General features: G+C 51.7%; 1 protein-coding gene across 15 annotated transcripts in view; it reads left to right on the top strand.

Annotated features, from left to right (window-relative positions):
- Positions 1–6215, top strand: part of FUBP3 (far upstream element binding protein 3) — a 59060-nt gene extending 52845 nt beyond the window's left edge. For 10 of the 15 annotated variants that reach the window (XR_010148557.1, XM_520317.7, XM_016961870.4 and 7 more), the window contains 4 exons: positions 66–142; positions 2531–2602; positions 3863–3990; positions 4877–6215. Coding sequence is in view for 13 of the 15 variants with exons in the window: in XM_520317.7 (XP_520317.3) it covers positions 66–142; positions 2531–2602; positions 3863–3990; positions 4877–4885 (286 nt within the window). In the remaining 2 variants the exon portion in view is untranslated. The remainder of the gene's footprint in view (positions 1–65; positions 143–2530; positions 2603–3862; positions 3991–4876) is intronic. The other 5 variants (XR_010148558.1, XM_016961872.4, XM_063787488.1 and 2 more) reach the window with 2 other exon arrangements.
- Positions 6216–13590: the final 7375 nt, after the last annotated feature.

Here is a 13590-nt window from a genome sequence, read left to right as displayed (position 1 = left end):
GAAGAGGGAGACGACAGGGGTGACTTGCCCCCTATAGGAACGAGTGACCCTCTTGTCATCCACAGTGGTCCTCCGGCCTTTCTGACCCAGGGCTGGGGCAGCACCTACCAGGCGTGGCAGCAGCCCACACAGCAGGTCCCAAGTAAGTGACTCGGGGCGGGGAGTGCATGCCCTCCAGAAAGGTTGCGGCCCACAGAAGTCCTGGGGCCAAAACGCCCTCGTTCAACTCAGCCAGCAGGCCCAGGATGCCCCTCCCCAAATGACAAGGAGCCCTCTGGGTGGGGCTTGGGCCCTCCTGCAGGCCTGTACCAGGGGTTGCGCATGCTCAGAAAAAGGCCCCAAGGGAAACTGCACAAACCTCAGGCGGGCTGGGGACTCTGGGCTGGCCCTCTCTTGGCCCACCTGTCCTCAGAGTTCTGGGCCTCTGTCACTTTTGTTCCCTATGCATGGGTGGGGATGGGTTGAGCCAGCTTCTGCTCCTCCTCTTCTCCACCCCTTGAGGGGCTGGTTCCTGGCCCTCCAACTCCCTCCCCCTGCCTTGGGTGGCTGCCTTCCTCTCCCCTCTCAGGCTTCCATCTCCTGAACTTTTCAGAAGCAAACAGCTAGGGAATGACTTCTTCTGCATCCCGCCTCTCCAGGGAGACTGGTTGTGAAGGAGAAAGTCCTGGTGGGAGTCAAAGCCGCCGCCCTCTCTGTCCCCACAGACGCTTCAGGAACCACTGTTGGGTTTCAGAGCTGGTCTAGCCCCTCTGGCCTGGCCTTCACAAAGCAAAGCAGAACCCTTACCTTAGTACGATCCACGTTCTTTTGACCCATCTGGAGTTTCTGTCCTGTGTTGAGAAAGGCTTCTTCAGTGTCTGCAGATTCCCACAGCACCCAGGCCGCAGGCCCCGCCTCACAGCCTGGCTTGGAGGGCCTGACCCCCCTTTCTGGGGTTCTGCCACTTCAGCCTTACACGGAGTCCTGAGGCCAGTGCTGTGTGGCCTTAGGCACGCCCTGCCTTCTCTGGAGCTCCACTTTGCCACATGTAAAATCAAGGGTTTGGGTTTGAATTCTAAAGTACTTGCATGCTCTGAAATTGTATAGTTGTGTTTCTTCCCTTTTTTTCCCCAGTGTCTTATTATGAAACGTTTCAAATATCTTAGAACACTCTGCAGTGAGCACCCACAAGGCACCCAGATCCCACCATCCATCCCCTCTCCCTCTGCTCGCTTGGCCATAGGGGCTAACCCTGTTTCCTTTCCTCGGCTCCTCACCTGCTGTTCTAGTCTGAGATAATCCTCCAGGCAGCAAGGTGGCCAGGATTGACTCTGGGGACACTGAGGCCTGGGAGGCCTTCAGGGGAAACGGCCCCCTGGCGGGTGGAACGGGCAGAGGCCTGTGGGCTGAGGAAGGGAGAGTGCAGGAGGCACCCAGTGGTCTTGCCGCCGTTGGGCAGCCTTCATCTCCTGTTGTGGAGCTTGGCTTTTTTTGTTTATTCAGGGGTTTTGCAGTTGAGAACCGGTTTGGGTGGGTGAAATACTGTTTGGCAGCGAAGTCCTGCTTGCCGGCGCCCTCCGCGTCTGAGGGAAGAGTGTTTGCTGCCTGTGTCCCTCTTTCGCCCTGCCCCTGTGGGAGGAAGCGGGGCGTCTCCTTCCCTCCTTCCTCCCGCTGCTTGCTTCTTCCCCACGCTGCTCCTCAGTCTGCAGTAAAGTGAACTAGTGGAGAAAGCATTTGGCTGCATGCTCTCTGCAGTGGTTTGCCCTTCCTCCCTGCTTCAGGCTACAATCCTTACAGGAGACGAGACAGCGAGGGGGTCTTTTGTGGGCCTTGGCAGGTGGACACCTGAGCCAGCCCCAGCCTGGGCAGAAGGAGAGGTCCTGACCCGCCACTTTGGTCAAGTCTTTGAACCCCCTCTTGTGCCTGGCAGGGTGCTGAGGCTCTGTTCCCCTATGCTGGCTGTTTCTCCGCGTCCCCCAGTCTTCACTGCCCACATAGCCTAGAGGGTGAACCCAGGGTCCTGCACAGAAGAGAAGGGCTGCACCACCCTAACACATGCACCCCCTTTCCCTCTGCCCTACCCCAGCTGGCCTGAGGCTGGACAGGGTCCAGGAGCCCACTGGTGCTGCCTACGCCTGCTCCACATGGCCCCTCCACTTCCCTTGGTCCAGAGGCACAGCCCCCAGGCCTTGAACAGAGGGCCACGCGAAGAGAGTGGTCAGCAGCCTCTGGAGTCTTTGTCCTTTGGAAGGCTGATTGGGGAGCCTCAGAACAGCAGTGGCTGTGGCCGTCAAGCTCGCGTCTCCATCTGAAGAGGGTCAGGCTAGCCTTGCTAGTTGCCTCGTGTGCCCAGCCCCACCCTTACAGTGATCTTAGTTACACCCCTTCCCCCAGCCCTGCCAGCTGCCACCTCCTTCCCAGGCAGGGCTGCGGAGCCGTGTGTGGCCAGGAGCGAGGTGGAGGAGTGCAGGGCAGGGCCTGCAGCTGGCGGGCTGGGGCCGAGGCTGTGAGGAGCCCGCAAGGCCTGACTGCTTTTGTGTTCTTCGCACAGGCCAGCAGAGCCAGCCGCAGAGCAGCCAGCCCAACTACAGCAAGGCCTGGGAAGACTATTACAAAAAACAGAGTGAGTGCCCGGCCCTCCTAACCTGTGGCAGCACAGTCCCCTCCAGCCCAGAGACTTCAGAGTCCAAGGCTCACTGTCGCCTCTTTTTTCCCTAACGCCTTCCCTGTGTGGCTTGATCTCATTATTTGCCTTCGTCCTCCACCCTGTACCTGCCTGCTTCTTTCTGTCAGGCGTCTGGGCATAGTCAGTCAGTGACCACAGGCTGCCCTGCGACTCGGCACATCCCCTCCTCTTCATTCTCCCCCTGCTGGGCTCCAAAGGACTTGAGGTGGGCGTGGCACCTGGAAGTGTGGGCTCAGCTGGCGTCTGGTCTCCTTAGGGACTGAAAGATTCCGGCTGGGTGCCACCTGGCAGGCAAACAGACCAACCAGGCATCTTGTTCTCTGTCTTGGTGCTTCAGGGCAGATGAGGAGAGGTGGTGAGATTCAGGGAAGGAGGCCTTACCTGGGCATTGGAGCTGGGTGCTTAGTTTCTCTTCTTAAGTAGGCCCGTTTTCTAACTCCCAGAAATGAAACCAGCCTTCAGAGCAGGGCGAGGGACCCAACAAACAAAAGGTCTCTGGGGAGTCACATAAAATCAGGACCAGACTCTCGGGATATATCCCACGATTACTAGACTGGAGGACTGAGGGCTTGTTTAAAGAGGTATCTCACGTGCCTTGTGTTTGGAGGATGTTTCTTGCTGGTTGGAAGAGATCGGGTTGAAGGCTACCAGAGAAATGGTCCCCCTGGTGTTGGCATCATCGCCAGGTTCATGGCCCTTCTAGGGGTTGGAGGCGGGGGTGTTGAGTCATGGTCACCAGAGTGCTGTAAGCTCAGCTGCCCAGTCTTCCCCAAATCCCAATTCCCAGACCCCTGGGCCTGTGTTGAAGCTGTTCACAGGATTTGGACACTATCACAGGCACCCAAGTTAGGTACTCCCCTTCTCCCCCACCCCCACCCCAGGATCCCCCCTTCTCTGTCTGTCACAGGGCCCTGGGAGCTGAAGGGGCAGGCAGGGAGATGCAGAGAATGCGCTTCCGCAGAGAGAAGGCAGGCGTGAGGATTGGTCTTCACAGGCATAGCAGGGGCCGGGCAACAAGAGGCTAACAGCACCTTTTGTAGCAAGCGCTCCTGCAACACCAGCCTCACCTCACTGCCTCCCAGACCTCCCTGCCTTCCAGCCGTCCGGAGGGAGAGCAGATGCCCAGGGCCTTTGGGAAGGGTCCTGCCCAGTGCACCTCTGCTCCCGATAACCTGTGTTTCCTCCTTTGTCAACCAGGTCACGCCGCCAGCGCTGCTCCTCAGGCCAGCTCCCCACCGGACTACACAATGGCCTGGGCAGAATATTACAGACAGCAGGTCGCTTTCTACGGACAGACGTTAGGGCAGGCGCAGGCCCACAGCCAGGTCTGTAGCTAATCACCAGCACCGCTGCCACTCCCTAGCCCCAAGCCCCTGCTCGCAAGCCTTCTGTGTTTCCTGACCCCAGGATGAGAGCGCTGGGCTAGGAGGAACCTCTGGGCGCCATAGCTCCTCAGCGAGGCTGCTTCTGCTGAGAGCCCGGCTCCAGCCCCTCTGTCCCTCCTCGCTCCGGAGAAAAAGAGTTTAGGCCAAGTGGGAGGATTGGGGGCGCAGCCCCTACAAGGAAGTGCCTGAACCTTCCTCAATCCAGGCCCCAGACCTCAGGGCTCATTAGTAGTCTCTCTCTTCCTCTAAGCCTCAGTTTCCGTAACTGTAAAGGAGCAAGTGCAGAGGGTGCGCTCCGGCGACTGCTCTCCAGGAGGGTGGAGTGGCCAGGCCGTCAGCCATGCCCGGGCAGCAGCAGGAAGCAGTGAGAGGGCAGGGGGGCAGAGCCCAGCTTTCCTCTCCTGTGCACAACCTAGAGGGTTCTGTTCAGAGGCCAAAAACGGATTTCTTATTAAAGAAGGGAAGACGTCCAAATGTTCCCACAGGGCGCATTTCCCACCTGATGCCAGTCAGGTCCTCATGGATAACATTTCAGTTACCTCCTGGCCCTGGACTCAGCTGGTTGGGCCTCTCACTGCCAAATTGGCCGTCTGGGTCTGGTCCTGGGGAAACAGGTGTCAGGGCTGGTGGTGACAGAGGAGAAGCGTGGCTCCCACTGTCCGCTCTTCCCTGCCCCAAGTCCCTAGTGGAGAGAGAAGCCCAAGAGCTCTTCAGCAGAGGTTTTGTCTGGCCCAGCTCCCGTGACGCGAGACCTGGGGGAGGTCACTGGCACACAGACCTGAGAACCTGCCATCGCAGACTAATTCCTCTTCCCTTCCGTCCACAGGAGCAGTAGGACAGCGTCCTCGTGGCCAACTCTCCCCTCAAAATCATTGTCAAAGAAAACCTATTTGTAACAGAGGTTTTTACATTTGCAAACCTTTTGATGAAGAACTGTTGTTTTGTTCTGTGAAACACTATATTTAGATTAACGGAATTTTTCTAAAAATCGGGAAAATTAGTTACTAAAAATTGCTGATCATTTTTGTTTCATTATTTTTGTTATTTCAAATGTATAAGCTCTGGGATTCTTTTTGGAGCAATACCTACAAAGTCAGGCACCAGAATGTGCCTCAGAGCTGTGACATTTCAACATGATGGTTTTGGTTTGGTTTTGTTTTGTGTCCTTTTTATTTGCAGTTTTTTCTGTTGCAACAGAAAGTGGCTTGGAAGTCTTAGGTGGTATGTAACAAATTCTTTTTAAAAATTTTAAAGCAGTATTTAAGTATTCTTAAATGTGTAAATTCATTTAATGTTTTACTTCTAATTTCTTGTATCTTGGCTGTCTGGTTTTATTGCATTTTTTAAAAAACTGAACTATTATGTATTGTAATGAATGATGTGAATTCTGAACTGAGACAGATAATTGTATTGCTGTCCAACAGGGGTTGGGAGGGGCATTTTGTAGGGTTTGTATAATTTCTAGAGTTCGAAAGGGGTAATATAAAAATGTGCTCGTGTGTTTAGCATACGTTTTTCTCATGTCTCCATTACCAGTTGCAATTGTGTATCTAAGACCTCCAAGCTTGTTTTTAAAACAAAACAAAAAACCTTTCTCTATTATCTCAGAAATATAAATACTGTTATTTTTAATATTAAGAAATTCAATATAACTTTTAACACACACTGTGGAACATTAAACCGTATAAAAATGTAGTTATAACTATTTTTAATTCCAAGGTGTTGTTTGCTTTTTTCTTTTAAATATTTTCTTAATATTTTGTCAGATTAACTAGATGAATAAATAAATCTAGTATTAACGGCATTATGAATTAAATAATTTTGATTTAATGAAAGGGATAATATGATTTCCAGTGTTTACTGTAGTGTATCTTGTACAGATAACATGTATTTTTAAAGGAAAAAAAACGGAATTGAAGCTATTTTTTCTTGCATTTCTAATTGACCTGAGGGACATTCCGTTTGAAATGTACTGAAGTTACAGTTTCTGGTTTTTTCTCCTTATTTTTCTTATAATGCTTGAAATGTCTAACTATTAAAAAAGACAATTGGAAAATGTTATGCATGGGGTTTTTAAGAAAACAAAGTGTTCTTTTTATTTGACTGACAATTCATTTTACACTCTATATAATAAAATCTCCACAAGGCATCTTGTGGGCAAAGTCTTTCTGGCCTGTTTGCTTTCCATTCGCCGGTTCATCCCTCTGCCCCTGCCCGCGGCCGCCCGAGAGGGAAAGAGGATTCCTGTGGGCCTCGCCCGTCATCTTGCACCGCGTCCGCCCGCCTTCGTTGGTGCACGGTCTAGATGTCTAGCTAGTTCCTTAAGCTAATTTTATGTTAATGGCTCTGTATGATTTGACAGCTTGACTTGAGAGCCGTGGTTGGGCTCAGCTCCCCTTCTCTGTCACAGTCAGGCATCTCTAAGTAAGAAGTCAGTATGGGAGTGTCATCGGATGGAGCTGGGAGATGCGTTGAAGGGCGTGCGGCAGGTCAGCAGACTTCTGCGACTGACTGGGCAGCCCCTTGCCCTCCGCCCGCTCCCCTTCCCTGCATGCCCATGCACACACATTCGCCTACAAATGTAGGTGGGCTGCCCCTAGGCGCGGTGTGCTTCCCTGACTGTTGCTGCCTGCATCCCCCACCTCCTTGTCCCCAGCCTCACCTGTGGCTCTGGTGGTGGTGCTTTCTCGCTCTTAGCCCCGTGCCCACGGTGGGACGCCAGATTGCCAGGAGGGCTGGGAAGCGTCAGCACACGTGCTCATTACGTCCTGTCCTTTCATGAAGAAACAAATGGGGCGTCCTTCCCCAGAGGTGTTAAGTTACAGTCCTGTGGTCTTAGGACTCGTGGCGACAGTGTGGGCCTCAGACTTGGAAGGGCATTAAGTAATAGCATCAGCCCTCGCCTTTTTTTTTTTCCTTCTGTCCCATTGGTTGGGGTGACTGGCCTTGAGCAGTGTCTGCTTTCACGTCTGAGCGGGCCCTGCCTTCGCCCTCAGCCTTTCTGTGCGGGTCTCCTCTACTTACATGCAGAGACCTGTTTCCATCCTGAACAGGGCTTGCTGGGCTGTGCCTGGCCAATACTGGCCCCTTGTCTGTACTCCAAGCTTCTGACAGGAGGGGAAAAAAGCATCTGTGGCTCCTTCAGGCCGAAAAGGGGTGTGGAGAGCAGCCCATCTGCGGCCATGGCAGGCCTGTTGAGAGCCGGAAGACAAAAAGATGTGGCATTTTTAACTGCACCTCTAGAGAATCGAGTTTGACGTTGAGAAATTGAATAGTAAAAGGCACTTGGAAAGTGGGGGGAGGGGGCCGAGTGGGAGGAGGGCGTAAACGCTGATGACGGTAATGGGAATTCGGGAGAGGGCATTACAGAGAAGACTTCCTTCTAATTCATCTTCCAAGCTCTGTGCCAAAACAGCATTTGGCATGGTTCACAGGGAGCGATTGTGTGATAATGAACCCTAAGGTGTCCCTTAATTGAAGACTGAGCATTGTGGTTTGTGCCAAGAGTCATAAATGGCGCAGGCTTGCAGAGGATGCATTTTCTTAAATGTATCGGTAAGTACAGATTAGCGCTTGTCCCCAGTGAAATGCCCATACTATCAATTATGGAAATCTCTCTTTCTCTCTGATGCAATCTTTTATTGGGGGGAGGGGGTGTGGTACGACAGGAGGCGGGGGGGAAAGTTTGCAAGCATATGAAATTTGGCCTCTCATTAACATGGCGCCCAAGGAAGATGATTTTCATCAGCAGTCTGGTGTACTGGAAGGCTAAAGTGCTTGAAATGTACCAAGTTCAGCGGTTGTGTTCCATTAAGAAAGATGCATGGTCATCACTGTAAGGGCGGTCGGGGTCGGGGAGGCGGGGCGGGCGCTTGCCCAGTCTGTCTTCTGAATGCATGCCCCCCCCCACCCGCCACCGCCCATGCCTACTGGGTCTCTGCCAGCCTCCCAAGTTCAGGATTCATCAAGGACCCTGCTGAGCCGATCCCAGCCCCACCCAGAAGTTTGGGCTGGGGTTGAGGAGTTCTCAGCCAGCGGGCCTCAATCAGTACCCCTGGCCTCTCATCAGATAGGAGGCACCATCTTTCCAGGGTCACTCGAAAGTGGTGACCACCCATGATGTCCCAGAGCCCCCACAGTAGGGTCGGCTGGGGCACAGATGGCACAGTGCAGTGCCTGGTCCATGAGAACGTGGGTCACCCCAGAGCCGCAGCTTCTAGCTGGCTACAGCCCCACTCTCTCCCAGCCCCGCTTCTGGTCCACTAGGGCCCAGCTGGGGTTTTTTAAGATGGGCTGAAGCAAATGGGCCTGATAGATGCTTAGAGATTAATGGCCAGAAAGTGGCTTGACACTCAATTCCGCAGGGGGCTGCAGGCCCAGGGTCTGTGTCTCGGGTAGGGTGGAAGGGGAAGCAAAGACAACCCTCACTGCCCTTGAAACAATGGTCATCTTGGCTGTCCTTTGTCTTGAAGGTGTTTCTGTAGCATCTACCAAGGGGGTCCTGGCCCTTTCCGGGTACCTGCTTCCAAGGTGGTCTCTGCACCCTGGGAGGTAGAAAGGCCTAATCTCCCCATTTCACAGAAGAGGGCTCAGAGTCAAAGGCTGAGACCTGCCTTTATTCACACGGGCACGGAGGGGCCAGTTCTGTGCCAGGTTGTATGCTGCACTCCGGCTGGGGCTTCAGAGGAGAGCGTGACCACCGCCTTCTGGGGGCGCACTGTCTTTTGTAGTCACCACCAAGGGAGATGGTTAGCAGGATGGGAGAAGATCTTGAAAGTTAGGGTTGAGTACCAACTTGGCCAGCCCTGGAAGTGCACTACAGTCAATCATCATTTCAATTCCGTATTTGCAAATTCACCTACTCACTGAAATGTATTTGCAACCCCCAAATCTACCCCCACAGAGCATCTGCGGGTCATTCACGGTGAAAAACCTGAGTTACCGGATGCACGTGTTCCCAGCTGAGGTGGAAAAGGCGGCGCTCTGCCTTCTGGTTTCAGCTCTCGTGTCATAAATAAGCACTTTTCCTTGCAGTCTACTTAGTGCCACAGTTTTTGCATTTTGTGCCTTTTGTTTTTCTTTTTTGACAGTTTTACTGTCTAAAGTGGCCCCCAAGCATGGCACTAAAGGGCCATCTAGCATTCCTAAGCATAGGAAGGCTGAGGTGTAGCTGATGGAGGCAATATATGCGTTCTGCCTCTTGCAGGCCTGAGTTACAGTGCTGTTGGCCACGAGTTCAATGTTAATAGGTGAACAATATACATATTAAGTAAGGAGTATTTATTTTTATTTATTTTTTATTTTTGTTTATTTGTTGAGATGGAGTCTTGCTCTGTCACCCAGGCTGGAGTGCAGTGGCACGATCTCGGCTGACTATAAACTCCGCCTCCCAGGTTCAAGCAATTCTCCTGCCTCAGACTCCCGAGTAGCTGGGATTACAGGCGCCCACCAACATGCCTAGCTAATTTCTTTGTATTTTTAGTAGAGATGTGGTTTCAGCGTGGTCAGACTGGTTTCAAACTCCTGACCTCAAATGATCCACCCATCTGGGCCTCCCAAACAGCTGGGATTACAGGCGTGAGCCACCGTGCCCGGCCAATGAGGGGTCTTTAAGCAGAAACACACATAAAACAAGATTATGGAGTGCTGATGCATGCCTGTAGTTCCAGCTACTAGGGAGGCTGAGGGAGGAGGATCACTTGAGCCCAGGAGTTCAAGGCTGCAGTGAGCTATGTCCGTGCCTGGGAATAGCCACTGCATTCCAGCCTGAGCAACATGGCAAGACCCCATCTCTTAAAAAAATAAAAAGGCTGGGCGCAGTGGCTCATGCCTGTAATCCCAGCATTTTGGGAGACCGAGGTGGGCAGGTTGTCTGAGATCAGGAGTTTGAGACCAGCCTGGCCAACATGGTGAAATCCCGTCTCTACTAAAAAGACAAAAATTAGCTGGGTATGGTGGCGCACGCCTGTAATCCCAGCTACTCGGGAGGCTGAGGCAGGAGAATTGCTTGAACCTGGGAGACAGAGGTTGCAGTGAACCGAGATTGCACCACTGCACTCCAGCCTGGGCGACAGAGCGAGATTCCGTCTGAAAAAAAAATAATAATAATAAAATAAAAAAGATTGTCTATAGATTGGTGTGGACACTGGCTTGCAGGAACCTTGCCTTGTATTTCCCTTAGGAACAAGGGTTTAGTATTTGATGATTCAGTGTTTGCAGAGACTTTATACATCACTACCACGAACAACTAGAATCCACTGGCTCTTACTTTCCTATAAGGAAAATCCGACTCTTATCCCATTTTGGAGATGAGGAAATAGGGTTTTGCTTGTCTGTTTGTTTTTTCTGAGATGGAGTCTTGCTCTGTCACCCAGGCTGGAGTGCAGTGACACGATCTCGGCTCACTGCAACCTCTGCCTCCCGGGTTCAAGCAATTCTCCTGCCTCAGCCTCCTGAGTAGCTGGGATTACAGGTGCCCACCACCACACCCAGCTAATTTTTGTATTTTTAGTAGAGACAGGGTTTCACCATGTTGACCAGGCTGGTCTCGAACTCCTGACCTCATGATCCACCCCGCCTCGGCCTCCCAAAGTGCGGGGATTACAGGCGTGAGCCACCACGCTCGGCCAAGGAAACAGGTTTAAATAGGTTCTGATCAGAGTCATACCATGGTTGTGCACATGTGACCTGAGAGGTAACCAGGACTATGCTCCCCATTTTACAGATGAGGGCTCAGAGAGGCTGGAACCTGTCCTTACTGACACAGGCACAGAGGGGCCAGTTCCATGGCAAGTTCGTGCTCCACTCTGCTGGGGTTTCAGTGGAGAGCTACACTCTTGCTGAGGCCTCCTCAAACCTTAGCCTGGCTGCAATACCGGCCTGCCTTGCCACACCCACACATGAGCAGAGCCAGGCACATGTGCAAGGAATGCCTCACGTGGTTCTAGTGGGGCCTGGCGAGTTCAGCCTACCTAAGGCAGCAGGGTGTGAGGCATGAAGGTGTGGACGCTTAAACTTGGGTCTGAGTCCTGCCTGCACCTCATATGATCTAACCTCTGGTATCCTAAGTGTGGGGCTAGTAGCCACCTGCCCGCCTGTGGGGCTATGATAGGAGTCAATGGCACACAAGTAAAGCGCTTCACACCTGGTTCTTAATGGGCACTCAAAAACTGGCAACCGGCCTGGTGCAGTGGCTCACATCTGTAATCCCAGCACTTTGGGAGACGGAGGCAGGAGGATCGCTTGAGCCAGGAGTTTGAGGCCAGCCTGGGCAATGGAGTGAGACCCCACCTCTACAAAAAAAAAAAAAATTCTAATTAGCCAGGCATGATGGTTCATGCCTGTAGTCCCAACTACTTGGGAGGCCAAGGTGAGAGGATCCCTTGAATCCAGGAAGTCGAGGCTGCAGTAAGCTGTAATCATGCCACTGCACTCCAGCCTGGGTGACAGAGCAAGACCCTGTCTCAACAAACAAGCCAAAAAAAGCCGGGTGCAGTGGCTCTTGCCTGTAATCCCAGCACTTTGGGAGGCCAAGGTGTGTGGATTACCCAAGGTCAGGAGTTTGAGACCAGCCTGGTCAACATAGTGAAACCCTGTCTCTACCAAAAGTACAAAAAATGTGCAGGGTGTGGTGGCAGGCACCTGTAATCCCAGCTACTACAGAGAGTCTGGGCAAAAGAGTCACTTGAATCCAGGAGGCAGAGGCTGCAGTGAGCTGAGATCGCACCACTGCACTCCAGCCTGGGTGACAGAGCTAGACTCCGTCTCAAAAAAAAAAAAAAAAAAAAAAAAAAAAATGCCAGGCGCGGTGGCTCATGCCTGTAATCCCAGCACTTTGGGAGGCCGAGGCGGGTGGATCACGAGGTCAGGAGTTGGAGACCATCCTGGCTAATATGGTGAAGCCCCATCTCTACTAAAAATACAAAAACTCAGCCGAGCGTGGTGGCGGGCGCCTGTAGTCCCAGCTACTGGGAGGCTGAAGCAGGAGAATGGCGTGAACCTGGGAGGCAGAGCTTGCAGTGAGCAGCGATCGCGCCACTGCACTCCAGCCAACAGAGCAAAACTCCGTCTCAAAAAAAAAGAGAGAAAGAAAAGAAAAGAAAGATTCTTCCCTAACTCCACTTCTTCAGTCAAGGGGAGAGAACGATCAACAATTTCCTTCAGGCAAAGGGAACCCACAGGCCTCACTTTTGTTCCCAACTTGGACAGATGACTTTCTGTGACTTGGATAGATCAGCTCTCTTGATCTGTTTTCTTTCCTTGGAATTGGACCACACAAGTGGTTTCCAAATTATGGTAGGTTGGTGTCAAGGATTTCATGGTTGTTTGATTCACATTTCGATAAAACATATTAAATATTAAATGCATTTAAACTTTTTTTTTTTTTTTTGAGACAGAGTCTCACTTTGTTGCCCAGGCTGGATTGCAGTAGTGTGATCTCGGCTCACTGCAACCTCCGCCTTCCAGGTTCAAGCGATTCTCCGACCTCAGCCTCTCGAGTAGCTGGGACTACAGGCGTGAGCCACCACGTCGGCTAATTTTTGTATTTTTAGCAGAGTTGGCCAGGCTGGTCTCGAACTCCTGACCTCAGGTGATCTGCCTGCCTCAGCCTCCCAAAGTGCTGGGATTACAGGCGTGATCCACTGCACTCGGCCTTAAACATTTTTAAAAATTTGTAACCATAATGTTTTTTAAAAACACCATGCACTCAAGTACATTATATGCTGCACTTTTTTCCTTCCTTTTTTTTTTTTTTTTTTTGAGAAGGAGTCTCTCTGTCATCCATGCTGGAGTACTGCGGCATGATCTCGGCTCACTGCAACCTTTGCCTCCCAGGTTCAAGCAATTCTCTTGCCTGAGCCTCCTGAGTAGCTGGAATTACAGGCGCCCACCACTATGCTGGGCTAATTTTTGTATTTTTAGTAGAGACGGGGTTGGCCAGGTTGGTCTCAAACTGGTTGGTCTCGAACTCCTGACCTCGTGATCCATCCACCTCGGCCTCCTGAAGTGCTTTGATTACAAGCTTGAGTCACCGCGCCTGGCCAAAGCTGTATTATTATTATTTTTATTTATTTATTTATTTATTTATTTTAATTTTTATTTTTTTGAGATGGAGTCTCGCTCTGTCGCCCAGGCTGGAGTGCAGTGGCACGATCTCGACTCACTGCAAGCTCCGCCCCCCGGGTTCATGCTATTCTTCTACCTTAGCCTCCTGAGTTGCTGGGACTACAGGCGCCCGCCACCACGCCCGGCTAATTTTTTGTATTTTTAGTAGAGACCGGGTTTCACCGTGTTAGCCAGGATGGTCTTGGTCTCCTGACCTTGTGATCCGCCCATCTCGGCCTCCCAACAAAACTGTCTTAATTATTGTACCTTTACAGTAAGTCCTTCAGCTTTGTTGTTCTTCAAGATTGTCTTGGCTACTCCCAGCCCTTTGCATTTCTATACAAATTTTAGAATCAGCTTGTCGATCTCCCAACCCCCATAAAAATATTTTAAATTTGCTGGGATTTTTACTGGGATTGCAATGAATCTATAGAT

The sequence above is a fragment of the Pan troglodytes genome, chromosome 11 (assembly GCF_028858775.2).
Source record: "Pan troglodytes isolate AG18354 chromosome 11, NHGRI_mPanTro3-v2.0_pri, whole genome shotgun sequence".
In the NCBI taxonomy this organism is placed as follows: Eukaryota; Metazoa; Chordata; class Mammalia; order Primates; family Hominidae; genus Pan; species Pan troglodytes.
Note: the sequence above shows the minus strand (reverse complement) of the source record. Positions and strands in the feature narration are given on the sequence as shown.